The 17,348-nt window shown below is 38.3% G+C and overlaps 4 protein-coding genes across 5 annotated transcripts; all 4 read left to right on the top strand.

Annotated features, from left to right (window-relative positions):
* Nucleotides 1-48: 48 nt before the first annotated feature.
* LOC113725128 (probable calcium-binding protein CML13) lies at nt 49-2,678 on the top strand. 2 transcript variants are annotated; one of them, XM_072073594.1, is made up of 2 exons: nt 49-626; nt 859-1,057. In XM_072073594.1, exon 1 carries the CDS (start codon nt 171-173, stop codon nt 612-614), a length of 444 nt encoding a protein of 147 aa, XP_071929695.1. In that variant the 5' UTR covers nt 49-170; the 3' UTR covers nt 615-626; nt 859-1,057. The 2 variants fall into 2 exon arrangements, with proteins under 2 accessions (XP_071929695.1, XP_027103921.1); XM_027248120.2 differs by lacking the exon at nt 859-1,057 and adding an exon at nt 2,484-2,678 and having other exon boundaries at nt 52-626.
* A 945-nt stretch (nt 2,679-3,623) lies between these two features.
* On the top strand, nt 3,624-5,850 carry LOC113725129 (small ribosomal subunit protein uS15). The gene is made up of 5 exons (XM_027248121.2): nt 3,624-3,779; nt 3,914-3,986; nt 4,096-4,234; nt 4,360-4,546; nt 5,540-5,850. The coding sequence occupies exons 1-5, from the start codon at nt 3,757-3,759 to the stop codon at nt 5,571-5,573; spliced, it is 456 nt and encodes a 151-aa protein (XP_027103922.1). The 5' UTR covers nt 3,624-3,756; the 3' UTR covers nt 5,574-5,850.
* Nucleotides 5,851-7,222: 1,372 nt separating this feature from the next.
* LOC113725130 (small ribosomal subunit protein uS10z/uS10x) lies at nt 7,223-9,433 on the top strand. The gene is made up of 4 exons (XM_027248122.2): nt 7,223-7,359; nt 7,517-7,659; nt 7,841-7,954; nt 9,001-9,433. The coding sequence occupies exons 2-4, from the start codon at nt 7,548-7,550 to the stop codon at nt 9,141-9,143; spliced, it is 369 nt and encodes a 122-aa protein (XP_027103923.1). The 5' UTR covers nt 7,223-7,359; nt 7,517-7,547; the 3' UTR covers nt 9,144-9,433.
* A 1,979-nt stretch (nt 9,434-11,412) lies between these two features.
* Nucleotides 11,413-14,121, top strand: LOC113725131 (chloride conductance regulatory protein ICln). The gene is made up of 7 exons (XM_027248123.2): nt 11,413-11,677; nt 11,770-11,893; nt 12,500-12,614; nt 12,719-12,778; nt 12,886-12,945; nt 13,047-13,126; nt 13,872-14,121. The coding sequence occupies exons 1-7, from the start codon at nt 11,511-11,513 to the stop codon at nt 13,941-13,943; spliced, it is 678 nt and encodes a 225-aa protein (XP_027103924.1). The 5' UTR covers nt 11,413-11,510; the 3' UTR covers nt 13,944-14,121.
* The last annotated feature ends 3,227 nt before the right edge of the window (nt 14,122-17,348 follow it).

Consider the following 17,348-nt stretch of genomic DNA (forward strand, 5'->3'; position numbering starts at 1 on the left):
TGGTTGCTACACTACTGTCTCTCAACTTTTCATATTTACAATTTTACCCCTCCGTTCAAAAACAAAAATCCAGCGCACATGTTTAAAGCGGTATACCGGAAGGGAAAGGCAACAGGCAGGAAAGAAAGTTAGAAAGAGAGCCCAAAAAAGCAAAGAAAAATTGAAGAAAAATGGGAAAAGATCTGAGCGACGACCAAGTTTCTTCCATGAAAGAAGCCTTCACGCTCTTCGATACCGACGGCGACGGAAAGATCGCCCCGTCGGAGCTAGGGATTCTGATGCGTTCATTGGGTGGAAACCCGACCCAAGCCCAACTCAAGGCCATAATCAACGAGGAAAAGCTCAACGCTGCTTTCGATTTCAACCGATTTTTAGACCTAATGTCGAAGCATCTCAAGCGTGAGCCCTTTGATCGCCAACTCCGGGACGCATTCAAGGTCCTTGATAAGGATGGGACCGGATTCGTTGTCGTTTCGGATCTCAGGCACATTTTGACCAGTATCGGGGAGAAGCTGGAGCCTGCGGAGTTTGATGAGTGGATCCGAGAGGTGGATGTTGGATCCGATGGCAAGATCCGCTACGAGGACTTCATTGCCAGGATGGTGGCTAAGTGATTTTTTCCTCCTGTGAGTATGACCTAGGGTTTCATGTTTTACAAACTTGGTTTATATTTGGTTGTTTTTCATTTTCTTTACCTATTGTTGACGGGAAAACGAATCATTTACGTATCGTCTTATATGCAAATGCATACATTTTCTGAACTCCCGAAGATGGAATGAGACCTGTAATGATGTTTGGTATGGATATGACATACATCATGTTCTTGAATATGTTGTTTATTTGTCCTTTTCTATGCAGTCGCGTCGTAATATTCAAATAGAGATTGATCAAGTGATTTTATAGCTCAAAGCCCCTTATGTGGCTTCTGGGATTGCGGAGAAGTTTTAGCCCCTCAGTGATGCAGCTTTCCTTAATCCATAAATTGACCATGAGATTGGGGAATTGGCATACAGTGTAAAGTTCTTGTTATGTGTTTTGGAGTATAGTTTTGGAGGCATATTCATCTGTAATAAATTAAAACCTTCTAATATGAAGCCTTAGTTGGGAATGAAAATCCCAAGGATTTCTCCTCCCTCTTTGAAAGGAACCAGAGAAAGGAAATCCGTATGTGTATGTACACCCAATGTGATGTTTGTCCAATCCTTTTTCTCTTGTACTTCTCACATTTGAAATAAGTATTGAACCTTTCTCTCTTTATCAATTCCTTCCATCACTCCAAAAATTTTGAAATGAGGGAAACCTCAATACTTTCTGTGTCTAACTTGTCTGACTCAAGACATTAGGTCTGTCTTAGCTTTCAGCTATATACAACTTACTACGTTGTTAATGCACCAAGAAGTAACCGAGAGAGAGAGAGAGAGCTTTTGTACAATAAAGTAGTGAACTTGATTTTGGACTGAGGATGGTGTTGGAATACAATAGGTAGAAAGAAGTTTTACACCTTTTACATGGCTTCATAGGATATGGGTTGCATGACTTGTTCAGATTCGTGCGACTTTATTGCATTATCTGAAGCCAAGAGTAATGTTCTCCTTTAAACCAATGCAAATGATATGTTGCAGTTGGACGTTAAGGGAATAACATGTATATAACTTATATACTTCCCTGAAAGATTGCTATTGTTCCGTCATATTTTTCCTTTTATGCCTTCTTTGAAAATGAGATGCTGTTGGTATTGCACATTGAAGCTTTTGTCAAGTCTGACTTGCAATTAATGACCATATTTGGAGTTAGAGAAATATTTGTTTCAAATGGAGTACAATGGGAGGATACTGAGAGAATGCAAAAGAGATATCACTAAACTCCTGTGCATAGCATAAATGGTTCACAAGATTTAGCTGTCTGACATAATTCTCCCCACTCATTTGTCCTGCAGTAAATTCTGTTGGTGAAGTTCTGCAGATGAATATCCTACCTTGCCCTCACAGTTAAATAGACATTGTGAATCTTCATTGCCCCTGATAGGCGCAAATGATTGCTATTTATTGCTTATAGATGCTTGTTCTCTTACAACATTTCTTTTCACGAGTTCAATTTAATTTCCTATGATCATTTCACTTTATCTTGTAGAATAAACCGTGCTGTTTTGAAGATTTAGGTTTCTATCCTGACCAGTCCTACGCATATGCTACCTCCCATGTTATACAAGTCGTAGAAGGATTTGACTAGAATTTTGACATCGTTTATGTCAATTTTAGCTGTTTATCTGAGATGTTGTTGAGTAAGTTGTGCTAGCAAAGTGGAAGATCTTTTGTTGTGTTTAATATTGAATACGATATGAAGTTTGCAAGTTCAAAAAGTGTTGAGCTGCTATATTGATGGTTTGCATGAAGCAACTGACATTGTTGTGCACAATCCTTCAGGCTAGACCATCTTTTTAAATCAAAACAAAAAGTTTTCTGATTTATGTTTGTCTTTTACAGGTGGTTCAAAGCAGTGATTGTATTGTTGATTGGCACGAAGCAGGAACGTGAATTTTCTGGCGTACCTTCTGATTCATCATTTTGAAGTGGGTTTTCATTTTCAGAGCCTGCCTCATTTTAGTCTCACTACTCGTTTATGTCAGATGAGGAGGGAAAAAAACTGTTCTTAATATATTTGAGAGGATTTTTTATTTTCTTGTATTTTGTTCTTAGAATCCTGAAATGGACAAGTATCAGGATAAGTATTTCGGATCTAGATGTACTTCAGCATACAGATGTTTGGTGCTCTGATCAACCTGTTTGTACAGTTCGAGTCGGGTTGAGCTTTAATTTGGTGTATCTGCTTTTCTCTCTTTAACGAATTCGTGTGTGGACATTCATTCTGAGTACGTTCTTATTGAGTGTCTGGACTTCTCGTGGTGGGCTGTTACAATGACTTTATGGGCTTGTGGTTCTTTGAGATTTAATCGGCTCTGCTCTGCCTCTGTCTCAGCAATAAGTTTTCAGCTGAATCTAAATTGCTTGCATTGGGACCAAGTCCTATAGGTACATAATAAGCAGAATGTGTACGTAATGAGTAGGATTCTGATCAGTAAATGAATAGTATGGTAATTTCCTCTTCGACTCCGGTTATCAGCAAACTGGCATCTTTCGTTTCGACTTCACAGTTTCGGGTCTGTACCTGTTGTGACAGCCAACGGCTTCATCCAATTCAAAGACCTCCCAACCTATTTCTGTCTGAGCTGATTCTTGTGTGCGGCACCAGAACAGGATCTAATTAGAAGGGTTAGGACGGATGCAATCTAATCAAATCTCCCAAAACCAGCGCCTTCTGCGTTAATACCCACTCTCTGAATGTCATCCCGAAAAACAAGTGACAATTCTAATGGGAAACGTGATAGCACAATCATTGCTACCATAATTCCTTTCCCCCTCAGCCGAACCATAAATCTTCACATCAGTCCACATGTATCTGTTTTGAGACGGACGGATCCATTAATTTGGGCCAGTGCGTAGGCGCCTGTTCTCTCAACATATCGGTCCAAAACAGAGCCAACAGCTAAAGTTAGAGGCCCAATGTCAATTAGTTAAAATATAAGGGCAGTTGCGACATTTTGACCGGCCGAGGAAGCCGTCGGCTTTATATGGTTTAAACCCTAGTAACACATCCAGTTTAGACTTTAGAGGAGTGCTAGGGTTTGTGGCCATTCGAAGGTAAAAGTCGGTCGTTGAGCACATCGCGCCTCCGCTACCAGCGCCACACTCCGTCACAATGGGTCGTATGCATAGTCGCGGGTTTGCTTTCTCTTCCTCTCAAACAAAGAAACAACAAATGAGATTACTCATGCTCATTTTAATTCATTTGTAAAGCAGAGGCTGACTTTTTTTTTTTTTTTTTTTTTAAATTTTCCGGTGATTGTCAAATCCAGTAAGGGTATTTCTGCATCGGCTCTCCCTTACAAGAGAACTCCCCCAAGCTGGCTGAAGATCTCCTCCCAGGATGTTAGTAGAATTTCGTTATGTTACTACTTTTCCGGATGTACAAGCATACGTTCTTATTGTTCTATTTTTTTCTTTTTTTTTTTTGGAACTTGTTCTGGAAAATTGATAGGTTGAAGATAACATCTGCAAGTTTGCAAAGAGGGGAATGACACCGTCTCAGATCGGTGTGATTCTTCGTGACTCTCATGGTATAGCGCAGGTTAAGAGTGTCACTGGCAGCAAGATCTTGCGTATCCTCAAGGCTCACGGTATATTTCAAAAAAAATAAAAAACAAAAGAAAACAATTCAATATCATTTTCCTTAGTGTATTAGCATTATTTTGTTTAAATTTTTTATAACAATATTAGTGCTTTTTTCCGGTTCGGAGGGCAGGGCTTGCACCTGAGATTCCGGAGGATCTGTACCATCTGATCAAGAAGGCCGTCGCAATCAGGAAGCATTTGGAGAGGAACAGGAAGGACAAGGATTCCAAGTTCAGATTGATTCTGGTGGAGAGCAGGATTCACCGTCTCGCTCGCTACTACAAGAAGACCAAGAAGCTCCCTCCCAACTGGAAATAGTATGCCCTCTCATTCCCCATTTGTCCTTGTTGATTTTTTCTTTTAAGCGTCGTTGAAGTCCGTCCAATGGGTTTGGTTAACTGATTAACGTCTGTTCTTTGATAATGAAATGTTCTGTCGCGTTGCGTTTTCATTAGAATATACTGAGATGCCAGTTTTCTGGTTAGGACTTGTAGCTGTTTTAACTCTTGGGATTTTCCTTTGCTTCTTTAAATACCTCATTGGTGATCTGGCGGAGGAAATGGGAAATAGGTTATCGGCCTATGAGTTGGTTTTATTCTGCATCCTTAGCATAAAAATCATATAAACTCTCATTCATACGTGTCAAAATAAAAAAATCTGATCTGGATGAAGTTTTCTCCTTCAGCCTTAATGACGCACGCTTTGGAGAGCTTTCCACACTTTTTACTGTGTAGTGATAAAAGATTGGCTGCCACCCTCAATCATCTTTAAATACTTCATCACAATCTCTTCCACTAGTATGGAATACCTTCCCCCATTTTTTTTTGCCTATCAAGGCAATCTTCATGTTGTACCATTGGAACTTTCCATAAGATAGTCAGCATAGGAGTTCTTGTTGGTTTGGAAAGAATTGGTTTGTGGTGTTGTTTGAGGTTCCTTCCTTACATGCGTTGTCCAGTAGTTTTAGAAAGAATTGATGTATGGAGTTTTTTGAGGTTCCTTATCTATGTTGTCCAGTAGTGCGCGTGGCTGTCCTGTGCTTCTGCAATGGTTTTTCATTGCATCTACACTCCATTTGTACGTTTTGAAGTTGTTTTCAAAACATTTTTTGGTTGTGTGATGCTTTTAGTATTAGTGGAGCATGTTATACTCGACAGCAGTCTGAATAGTGATGATTATCTTTTAGCAATGACCCTGCGTTAGGACTTTTTTTTTTAAGACAGTTGACTTCTATGCTTGGTCATTACGTTATCGCAACTTGTTTTCAGTTTTTTTTTTTGACCAAATGCTGATGAAACTCTTTCTTGCAGTGAATCTACTACTGCCAGCACCCTTGTGGCCTAGGCTCAAGGAGATGACTTGGATCTTTTTGGGTAGCAGATATTCATAAGCTGTCTAAGGAGTGCCGTGTTATCTTCCATTAGTTTGGAAAAACTTCTTTGTTAAGCCAAATTTTGTGATATGATTGACAGTGGATTACAGTTCAGGATGATGCTTTTGATGTTCTTCTAGATAGATTTAACTAAATACCTGCAGCTGGCAACTTTATTTCCTGTTCATTTTCATTCATGATTTACTTTTGCTTGTGATGTTTAATGCAAACAAGGCTTCTTTCCGTGGATGATGCTACAAGTTGAAGTGAAAAGCATTACATTGCTTAGAGGCCAAAAGGGGTTTGTTGTGAATGCGATTAGGTCATGGAAAATAGACTTCCAAAAGTATTTTTCGTTCCCTGAATAAAAGTTGAAAATATGGGATGTGCTCTAATATGGGAAGCCACTGGGCTGATGTAGGCACATTTATTTCAAAATTGAAAACTATTCAATCTTTAAGGGCAGTAGATCGAGAGGCCAAATCAATTTCATATTTACCTCGTCTGTGGGCAAATTAATTTCATCTTCGTCTATTCTGCCCTCCATGTTTTGTTTAGGGAGCCTTTAATCTGAAAATTTCCAATAGGATGGTCGCGTTTCTTTATTTATTTATTTGTAAATTGTAAATTATGTTATGAGTCATTTTATGGATTTTACTGAGAAATAATATGTAAAAAACAAGTCTCTAAAGCTGCGACTCTGATGGCCAATGTTGTTCTAAGTGTCCAAAATCAAAGGTGACCTGCACTTTTTTGGCCCAGTGGAGACTCTACGATCAATACCCCAGCTCAGCAGGAAGAGATTACTCATGTAACTATATGAGATTCCTAACTCTGAAGTTCAAATTCTTCTCTCTGTAAGGTTGGAGTCTTTCATTGGTTCAAAGTAAATACTTTAGATGAGATTGTGGAATTCACTCATTCTACGTTAAATACAATATCAATAAGATTGTGAAGTCCTCAAATATCTAATTGGCATTATTAGGATTTGGGTTCTACTTATTATTGTTGGCTCGGATGGTGAGAAAATTTTCAAAATTTTGACGCGGTTTTACGTCTCCGAAAACTAAAATGAACTAAAATGATCTGTAAGTGGTTTATGGCAACTTAACTGAGTTTGAAAACTCTACTGGACAAGGAAAGAGTTGGATTGGGTCGTAAGATTATATTTATGTGCAGTCACATTTTATTTATAACTTAATAAAATCTAATTGTAACATATTTTAATACTTTACGTTTTTTTTTGTATATTTTCATATTCATCTTGTTATTCGTATAAAAAATTTATGAAATAATAATATTTGAATAGAAATTTTAATCTTTTTTTAGGAGAAAAAAATTACAAGAACTACTAGAATATACAAAAAGAATTTTAAAATGTTAACAATTATCATTATAAAGTTTAGTATTCAAGATTTTCAAATTTTTTTAATATTCAAAATCATGGTTAATTTAGTACACATAATATTTCCTAAGTTATAAGGATAGTAAAATCATTTGGCCATTCATGAGATAAGCATTGAGCCCCAAATGACTTATAGAGGAGGTAAGTTATATTTTCAAAAATTCAGGGGATGATAGTGAAATTGTAAGAAACCTCAAGGGAGGTATCTGAAATTATCCGTATATAAACCCACCCCTCTGGAAACCCAGGCCCCTTAAAAACCCTAGTTTTGTTTTCCACAGCGCTTCCCACAAAAGAAGGAAACAAAGCCCAGCGTCGCTGCAGTATCATTCTGTCGGCCTCCTCTTCCTCGGGTACTTCCTTTGTCTCTCCTTCCCTTTAGATCTTAGAGGATGCTTTGTTTGGCGGTATATGTTTTAATTTTTTGCCGACTTATCGAGTATAGTTCTAGGGAAGTGCTCGGTTTATTCATTTCAACAATTTTGATTTGTTTTTTGGGGCTTGAAAAAGGTAAGCAGCAGCCAAAAGGGTTATTGAAAAAATGGCATACCAAGCAGTGAAGCCGGCAAAGGTTGGTATGGAGGAGCCTCAGGAGCAGGTTCATAAGATTAGGATCACACTTTCCTCCAAAAACGTCAAGAACCTCGAGAAAGGTTAATTTTTTTTGTTCTTTTAATTAAAACCCTCTAGCCTATTTTAACAAACCCTGGGGTTCATAAGAACATCCGGTTTTATCTTATATGTAACCTGTTCTAATTGTGCCGATTTATCTACATTCCTGTGTCTCAAATTTTTTTTTCTTTTTGGGTATTGTTGGGATATATATTTGCGTAGTTTGTGCTGATCTGGTTCGTGGGGCCAAGGATAAGCGACTCAGGGTGAAGGGACCTGTAAGAATGCCCACAAAGGTTCTTCACATCACTACTAGGAAGTCTCCTTGCGGTGAAGGTAACTTCTTGATTTCTGCTTATTTATTTGTGCCATTTGAATGAATATGTGATGTGTAACGCTCTGAATCCAGGAAAAAAAAAATAGGAAAAATGCTGTTTTATGGCATTTGAGTATTGTAGACCAAATATTTGTTGACGTTGATGTTAGGATTAATAACCTTATAGTATTTGAAGTTTAATTGTAATTGTTGTTGCTGATTTTTATTTTCTTGTTACATTTGTTGAACTGTGGACGATTGGTAAATGTGTTTTTGTTTAAATGTCATTAGTATGTTGTCAATTTGAAGGACTGGGTATTGAATATGGGAATGAAATATTGGCTGTTAAGCTTTGGATACTGAAGAAAATTTTGGATTTTTTTTAGTCTTAAAAAGTGGCCAGAGGAGTTGTGATTTTTAGCTGCAATATAATTGTATTTGGAAACAGAGACAGGGTGCCTTGAACTTTTTGATTTGTTCTGTTATGTTTTAGGATCAAATAACAAGAACTTTTCTCTGATGTTATTAGTCTTTGGTTTTAGTTGGTCAGAATCATGTTGCATTATTATTAGAACCCATTTGGCCATTTCTGTTGCTTGCAGTCATTTTTTACCAAGGGAATTGTCCTTTGATTCTAGTTTTGTATCATTGTTGTACTGATTCAAGGAGACTGGGGAATTAGTTTATATTATTTTTTCGTCCTCGAGATAGAAGATTATAATGCATGCATTTATCTTTGTTCCATTTTTTTTGGAGGGGACAGGGAAGGGTTGGGGCAACGTTCTAAATTGCTCAATTGTCTTTTTATTGTTACTAATGTTGAGCAGTCTATGCCTTTGTGAAATTTAACAAGATCCCTTGTGCCTATGATGTGCTTTTGAGGAACGTTCTAAATTGCTCAAGTGTTTTTTTATTGTTAATAATGTTGAGCAGTCGATGCCTTTGTTAAATTTAACAAGATCCTTTGTGCCTATGATGTGCTTTTGAGGATATTAATCACTGACCCTTCTATTTCGAATATATGTTTATTGAACACTCATTTTCTTGATATTTCTTTTTCCTGCAGGAACTAACACCTGGGATACATTTGAGCTCCGAGTTCACAAGCGGGTGATTGACCTTTTCAGCTCTCCAGATGTGGTGAAGCAAATCACCTCGATCACTATTGAGCCTGGTGTAGAAGTTGAAGTTACAATTGCTGATTCTTAACTTTCTTTGTCAGAGCATCATAGTTAGGTAGGAGGTGGTGGCTGGGAATGTTACATATCCAACCCCACCTCCTTATGCTTCAATATCCTTATGCTTCAATATTTATGGCACATAGGGAGTGCTTTTTTGGTTAACAGTTTTGAAGTGTAGACATCTGGTGGGATGAGAGGAATATTCAGTTCTTCATGAATTTTAATTTTCAGCTTCAAGTAAAAGTTTCTTTTATACTCTCAATGTATGGAACTTTGGGTTGCAAATGTTACGTGTATTAGTATGATTTTTCTTTCTTCTGATCGTTGTCTACAGCAATTACATAGCTTCACTAATTGGTGAAACTAGCTTCCACTTTTTGTCAACCCTTAAGCCATGTTGTTGACTCTATACTTCCCCCCAAGTACTTTGGCCCATATGGCGACTTTTTGTTTTAAGAATCTCCAGCATGTTTTTGCAAGCATGGCTCTATTTACTCTCTTCAATTTTTGAACCCCCAGCCCCCCTCTATTCTTAGGCTGTGTAATCATATTCCAGTTGATCAGGTGCATTCTCCTTTTTTCTCCATCTCCCCAAATGAAATTCCTTATTCTCTTCTCAATGCCAGCAGTAATATTAGCCGGTAACAAGGAAGTTTGCATAGCATATATTGATATGGTAGATACAACGGATTTGACCAATAGAGCTCTGTCTGCGTATGAGAGGCACCTACCCTTCCATCCCTGTAACCTCTTATGAACCTTTTCCAAGATTTCATCATATGTTCTTCTGTTTACCCTAGAGTGTAACAACAGGATTCCAAGATATTTTCCCAGATTATTTGTTAAGCTCACTCCTGTTCTATCCCTGATATGCTCTGCCTAGTCCCACTTCACATTCTTTGAGCAAAAAAGTCTTGATTTCCCAATGCTTACCTTTTGTCCTGACAAGTCACAAAATCTTTCCAATACCCCTTGTAAGACTCTAGCTTGTTGCAAGCTTGCTTCAGTAAAAAGTATGAGACCATCCGCCAAAAAAAAGATGAGAGACTGCCGGACCTCTTCTGGAAGTCCTACCAGGTTTCCAAATTCCCTTCGTGACTTCTCTACTGAGTAGATGCCCCAACCTTTTCCATGCAAAGCACAAAGAGATATGGTGATAGGGGGTCCCTTAACGGAGACCTCTAGATGGTATGAAAGGTGCAATGCGTTCTCCATTCCATAAAACTTCCATGCTTGATGCCTGTACACAGTTCATGATCTGAGAAATGAGGCTCTTAGGAAAATTCACCATCTCCAAAGTAGATGGTCACAGGCTTTCTCTAAATCAATTTTAACTGCCATGTAGCCTGTTCTCCCTTGTTTCCTTGGTATAATATCTTGCGCAATAATTGCATTATCGCTAATTTGCCTCCGAGAATAAAAAGCTACTTTGATCTGGGGCCACTAGCTCTGCCATTATTGGACGAATTCTCTCAACCAAGATCTTCGTTATTGTTTTGTAAGAAACATTGCAAAGTGAAATCGGTCTAAATTGAGTGATGTTTGTTGGGTTTGCCACCTTTGGAATTAAAGAAATCAGAGTACCATTCACCTCTATCAGCATTGTCTTATTTTGAAAGGTTTTCATGACAAAGTCCACCATACTAGCCCCTACCAGATGCCATGCCAAAATTTCTGGTAAAATACTGTACATATCCCATCAGGTCCCGGGTTTTGCTGATTTTAGGTCCCTTACAAAATTAAATTAGTCAAAATTAGTCTCAATCTAGATTTCTAACCATTTTTTAGTTTAAATCTACCACGTAATCCACACAAATGATCAAATCTCACTTTTTTAAGGAAAAAATAAATGTAGGTTGGGTAATTTGTTTCGCTGCAAATTTTTTTTAAGAGCAACAATGAATGTTCATTGAGTGATTTGTTTAATTACAAATAAAATCTTTTTTGCACCTACAAAAATGACTCGTGTGTGTCACATGGTGTATTTAGTTTAAAAAGTATTCAAAAACTTAAATTAAATTTAAATTTAATCAACTTGATTTTACAAAGGGCATAAAAATTAATAGTGAAAAGATAAACAAATACATTGGACGAAATATGAGATATGTTTCGCATGCAAAACATAAGGCTTTGTTTGAATTGTATTTTTCTAAATTTTTTGTAAGAAAATTAATGTAACGATTTGATATATGTATGATAAAACGATAATTGAAAAATGTGTTGACGAGAAACGTCGCTATTTTTCTTGAAAAATTGGTTTCCAAACAAAGCCTAAATTTCAAGGTTTGCTGGGACCCCCACCCCGCATAAGTGATTTTGCCGGTACTTTTTGCTAAACCTGAGAATACAACGCTGAAGCATCCTGTACAAGAATTACCACAAACGGAGCATAAAGATGGCGACGGGGTTAAGACTTGTAACGGAGAGAGTCGGCGACGGCGCCGGACAACCAGTCCTCGACACCGACAACGGGGAGGAACAAGTGCACGTCCAGTCTGGCGTCTCGATCGTCATCGGAAACCGCCCGCCTGAATCCCCTGGAACTCTCTACATCTCCACCAAGTAACTAATCATTCCGTCCTTTCCCTAATTCTCTTCTTCACATATATCTTCAGCTTATGGAAATGCGAATGAACTGTTTAAAAATTGTATAGGCAAGTGGTGTGGTTAAGTGATACTGACAGAGGCAGGGGTTATGCGGTGGGTTTCTTAGCGGTGTCGCTTCACGCCGTTTCTCGAGACCCAGAAGCTTATCCATCTCCTTGTATTTACACTCAGGTAGAGACATCCTTTTGTTGAAGCTATTTCTAACGACTCCATTATCTTTTTTTATTTTTGTTGATACTGTTAGGGTTTAAGGTTTGAGCTTGTTAGGGCTTATAACTATTTATTCCTGATTCAATTAAAGAACCAGACTAGGAGTTCGTGAATGGTGCTGTAAAACTTCTTTGTTGATACGGCTGCTTGTTAGATTATTAATTCACGTTCATGTAAAAACCCTGTAAAATAGAAGTTTGTTTTTGGAAGCGAGATTTGGCGATGTGCTTAGTGAGATTGAGTCTGGGGCAGTACTGATGGTATTTTTGGAGGTTCCGGTTACTTGGCTAACCACTGCTGAGCATTCAATCGAGTGCTGATCCATTTGATGTTTGAGTTAATCGTGAAATTTAGTATGGGAGTAATTATCTAAACTCTAGAGGTTTGTCCATCATAGGCATCTAAGTCATATGTCAAAGATGCTTTGGGATAAAGGATTCTGGTACTACTGAGTTTTCTGGAATATTTGCTTTACTTGTGAATGTCTATTAATTTTCTGCACTCATAATAATTCCCCTATTCGGATGATTATAGGATATGAAGTATACATTTTTACCTTGATTCCAGATTGAGAATGGTGTTGAGGAGGATGAATCAGAGGATTCTGATGCTGAGAGCAATGAGACATTAGATTTGTCAAAGGTTACTGAGATGAGACTAGTGCCATCAGATCCTGATCAATGTAGGCCATCTGTTCCTAGTTTTATGGTTTTATTTATGACTTCCGAGTTCTTTGTCCTTTTCCTGTGTATCTTATGCTTTTGATTTTCGTCATATTCTGAACAGTGGATACTCTGTTCGAGATTTTCTGTGAATGTGCTGAGCTTAATCCTGAACCAGTTGATGGTAATTATAATTATGATTGGTATATAATTTTTGTTTCTGTTGATGCCGTTTTGACTATTGCTTTTCAAATAACTATTGCATTTTTGTACTAATGATGCTTTTTATAGAGGATGAAGGAGAGCATAATTGGGTATTCAGTGCAGATCAACTAGAAACTGGGGGTACAGGTTTGGCTCTAGTCTTTTGTGTTTTCTTGATAGCCGATTGTCCTGACTGTTGCTCTGGATTTCTTTTTCTCTACTCATTCATCGCTGCACTACTGCTGTAGATGTTGAGGAGTCTGAATATCCCTTGCATTCAATTGGTTGTTCTAATGGGGATCCTGACTTAGCGCATACAGTGCTTCAGGTATCTCTAGTGATTTTCTTCCTACCTTTAACTTACATGTTAATGAATAGCCGTTACTTTTACAATTTAACCTAGAAGCTGGTCAATGGTATTTCTGCTGTCAAGTCTAATGATGTGCATGTACCTTTCCCAAAAATTTATCCCATTTCTGTTTTCACTATTGAATTAAGTATAGACCAAATTTTCCTAGGCTCAATGGAACAGGGGAGGTTTAGATGGGGAACTTGTGTAAATACTACAAGGACGCAAAAAACCAGGATGCACAGGACTCACAATGGATTCCTTGCCAAATTTGAGTTAGGGGTAGTCACAAGTAAAATTTCTGATTGTTCTATGAGGTCATTTCCAACTTCTCATAGGCTGGTTGGCACAGAGGAAGTTTAGATAGGGAAGTAGTGTAAATACTGTAAAGACTCAACTGAGCAAGCTGCCTAAGATACATGATGGATTCCATGCAAATTTGAGTTAGAGGTATCCACAGATAAAATTTGTGATTATTCCAGATGGTCATCCTTTCCATTTTTTTGGAGCCTTGTGTGACATTATGCTTCCTTTGTGGTGGGACATTGTGTTTTTTTTTTGGAGGGTTTTTTTTTTGGGGGGGGGGGGGGGGGCGCAGGGAGACCTTGGGGGTTGTGAGGTTACTTAGTCGGCCATTTCATCCTCTCATAGATCGTTTAAATGTCAACTCTTTCCCTTTAAAAGTTCAATTCTTACAAAACTGTTTTGTCAATTTTTTTTGCAGCTTCAAATAAATGATCAGCGGTTTGAGGATGCAGAAGAGATGGAGAGTGATAATAACAAAGGCCATAACTGAGCTCTCATTGGCTTCTTTGTTTTATGTTGAAATCTGTTATTTACATCTGCAACCTTATTTCTGTTCAAAGATGCGTGGATAGTGTTGTATACTGCTTAAGTAGGGACAATTGGGCCTTCGGGATTTTCAAGATGACTGACTTTGAGATCTTAATCTCATGCATTTGTTTGTGGTTTTACCTATGGCTTCCCAACTTAAGATGTATCTCTAGTTGAACTGTAATTTCACCCTGAACTTCTGTTTGCATTTTTCCGACTAAGTGGTGAATTCTTCATCATGTTATTCGACTAGATACTACCGTCAAGGAGAAGCTTGATTCCCAGAAAAGTACAACCACGCATAAATTGTGGACTATCCCGTATTTTTTTCTATGTGGAATCTGCTGAATCATAATCTGGTTTTCCATTTTTTTCTATACATAGAGGCTAAACCTTATGGGATTATGAAATCTGAAACAAGAATTGCATCCGAATGGTTGTCATTGAGTGACTTGAGATTTTAAAATGGTTTTCTGAAAACAACGTAAACTCTGAATCCAATCTAATAATTGAAAGCTATTGTAAAACTGAGTTGAGAATTTGCAAATTTTCTACCTAGTGTCTTAGGGTGTGTTTGATAAAATTGAAATTTGAAAACTGAAATTTGAAATTTAAAATCTAAAATTTGAATCAATTTAATTATTAAATTGTTAAGTATTAAATTTAATGCATTTTGGTTTATTTATATTTGGTGATAAGTGAATAGTTTATCACTTATTTTTTAAAGTAAGTTTTGTCTAGAAAATTTAGTATTATTTAATTAATTTAGATGTTTAATTTTTTATTATCAAACTCGTTTGAATATATTAAAATTTGAATTCATTAAATTTAAGTGCTGAATTGGATTATAAAATAGAGTTTTAGCTGAATTCTATAAGATAAATGCCCTATTTGGCAAGTGAGTTTTTGAATGTTTGTTTAAAATTTTATTATAATTTACTGTAGAAATTGTAGAAAAATTTTTTGAAGTGTGTAAATGTTTGAATATTTTGAAATATATAGTTTAAAAATTTTGAAAAATTTTTTGATGTTACTATAGTTAAAATTATTAAAAAAACTTATAGCAGACAAACTTTGCCCGAAACTTATTTGTTAAACAAGGCTAAAATAAAGATTTTGTTAAATTAATGGACGAAAAAAAGAAGGTTCAACGCATTTCCTTACTAGTTACTAATCCAGCTAGTTGCTCCTTTCTTTTATTTTGTCCTTTTTGGTGCTCTCGTGGGGACTAATTTCTCAAAACATATTAAAAAAAAAACAATCCGTAGCTCTGACAGGGTTCTCAAACTATACTTGTCGTACTGATTGTGTACGACAGCGGCTCTAATTTTTTTCTTTTTAATTTGCCTGTCCCCTACTGTGCCCAGTTAGCACGGTAGGGAGACAGGCGGTCAAAAAAAAAAAAAAAAAAAGCCAAGCCTGTGGTAGTTGCAAACTTGCAATACGTTGCGTTGTTATGCAGTTAGTTGCTGTAACTACTAGTGCGGGCTAATTTCTTAGAATATATGTAAAAAAAAAAAACATCGCATAAATATATCTCTGACAGCGGGGATTTCTCATTCTATACCTGAGCACGGCAGCAAGAATGAATTTTGCAGACCTGTCTGACAAATGCTGAATTTCTGGTGTCAACCGTGTGCACGGCTGCCTGACAGCAGAAATTCAACAGGTGTCAAGGAGTGTCAGCAGCAGCCGTGCTGACTGCCGTGCACAGTCAGCACGGCTACGGCTGGCACTGCCTGACGACTCCAGCCCCTGTCGGGTGACTTTGGGAAAGCTTTTAAACGTATTTTGATTTTATAGCATGGCATGGAGAAAGAGCTCTTTTATAGCAACAGGTGGCTGCTACTCGTGCAAGTCAAAAGTGTGTAATGAAGATGAGGATGGATTTACAGTAAAGAGTAGATCCATCTTTCCCATGCGGAATGCATACCGGTGTTACGGAAGGCTATTTTCATTTTTCATTTAAAAAATAAATCAAGAAAGAAAAGGGGATTAAATGCTAGGTTTAGACATCCAAACTTCCCCCCCCCTTCTCCAGACATCCAAAGGAAGGTTGTTAAAAAAAAAAAAGACTGGATAGTGAAGAGGTGATTTCCGTCCTGCTGGAGCAAGTCTTCCGAACTGGAGAAGCGTCTTTATCCGTGACTGCTCCTAGGACGAGGTCACCTGCTTGGATTGCCGGAAAGGCTGAATCCCCCCGTGTAACTCCGAAACTTAAGTTAGTTCGCTTTGAAAGAAGCAATAAGGTAGAAGATGAATTTAGTAAAGTTTTACCAGAAATTGGTCATCCCCTTCCTCAATGGAGGTGTTGGGTATTTATAGGGTACAATTGGGAGAGAGGAACTGTCAACACAGGTTCTCAGAGATTCGACAAGGACATCGTATCAGGTTGATCTGACTGGTCAGTGTGGGAAGCTGCATAAGGGCAGTGGTCAGATACGGACGGCAGGTGTCAGAGCAGCTTTTTATCATTCCAATGACCTGTGTCAGACGCCCTTTCCCGCCTTCAGTAGTTGTTTATTATTCTGGTGTCACCTCGGCGTATGACCCGAAGTTCTTAGTCGAAGTGGTAAAATAGATTGCATTCGTGTTGGTATTCATCGTGCTGATGTGGGGCTTCAGGAGACCGCACAGGATAGGGCCTCGGACTGGCCGAGCCGAAATGGCCACCCTCACTAAGCCCCCCAAGCTTCGAGAAGAGCGAGGTCATGGTTTCCCGAGATCGTCACTTCCCGAGGCTAACGAGCGTGTAGAGCACGGAACATAGCGGGGACACGTCACGACTGTGCAGATGGGACTAGGAGAGAGGTGAAAACGGGGGTTATTAGCTTTAACGTCGGATCAGTAAGATCGAGTGTCAGATGAACAGCACCTTCATTAATGAGGAGAGAGAGAGAGAGGAAGCTTTAGGGAATCCCAAAGGTCGCGCCTCTTCGATTTTCCCTTGTTACCTATAAATAGGGGCCTCTTTTCACCGTTTCATTTTTTATCAAAATTTGAAATCACTTCGGCGATCCTACTAGACCACATCTTCTTCTTCAGTAATTCCTCCAACCCACATCTTCTAAGTTCACTTCTTTTCCTGTACTAATGGCTAGAACAGCTCGTACACACAAAGAAACAGTAAGACCCGACTTCACCGAGACAGAGAGGCCCGACCCATCCGAAGAGAGAACAGCGACCGAAGTCGAGGAAGGATGTGCCGAGGCGTCTCACTGAGCCGAGGGTTTACATCAGGCAGAGACGTCTCATCGAGCCAGGACTCCGGAGGAACAGCCCGAGGAAATCGATGTCGAACCCGAGGTCCTGTACGATGACGACCTCGAGAATGAGGTCCCGAGGGACGAGAGTGTTCAAGAACCTT

The sequence above is a fragment of the Coffea arabica genome, chromosome 2c (assembly GCF_036785885.1).
Source record: "Coffea arabica cultivar ET-39 chromosome 2c, Coffea Arabica ET-39 HiFi, whole genome shotgun sequence".
NCBI lineage: Eukaryota > Viridiplantae > Streptophyta > Magnoliopsida > Gentianales > Rubiaceae > Coffea > Coffea arabica.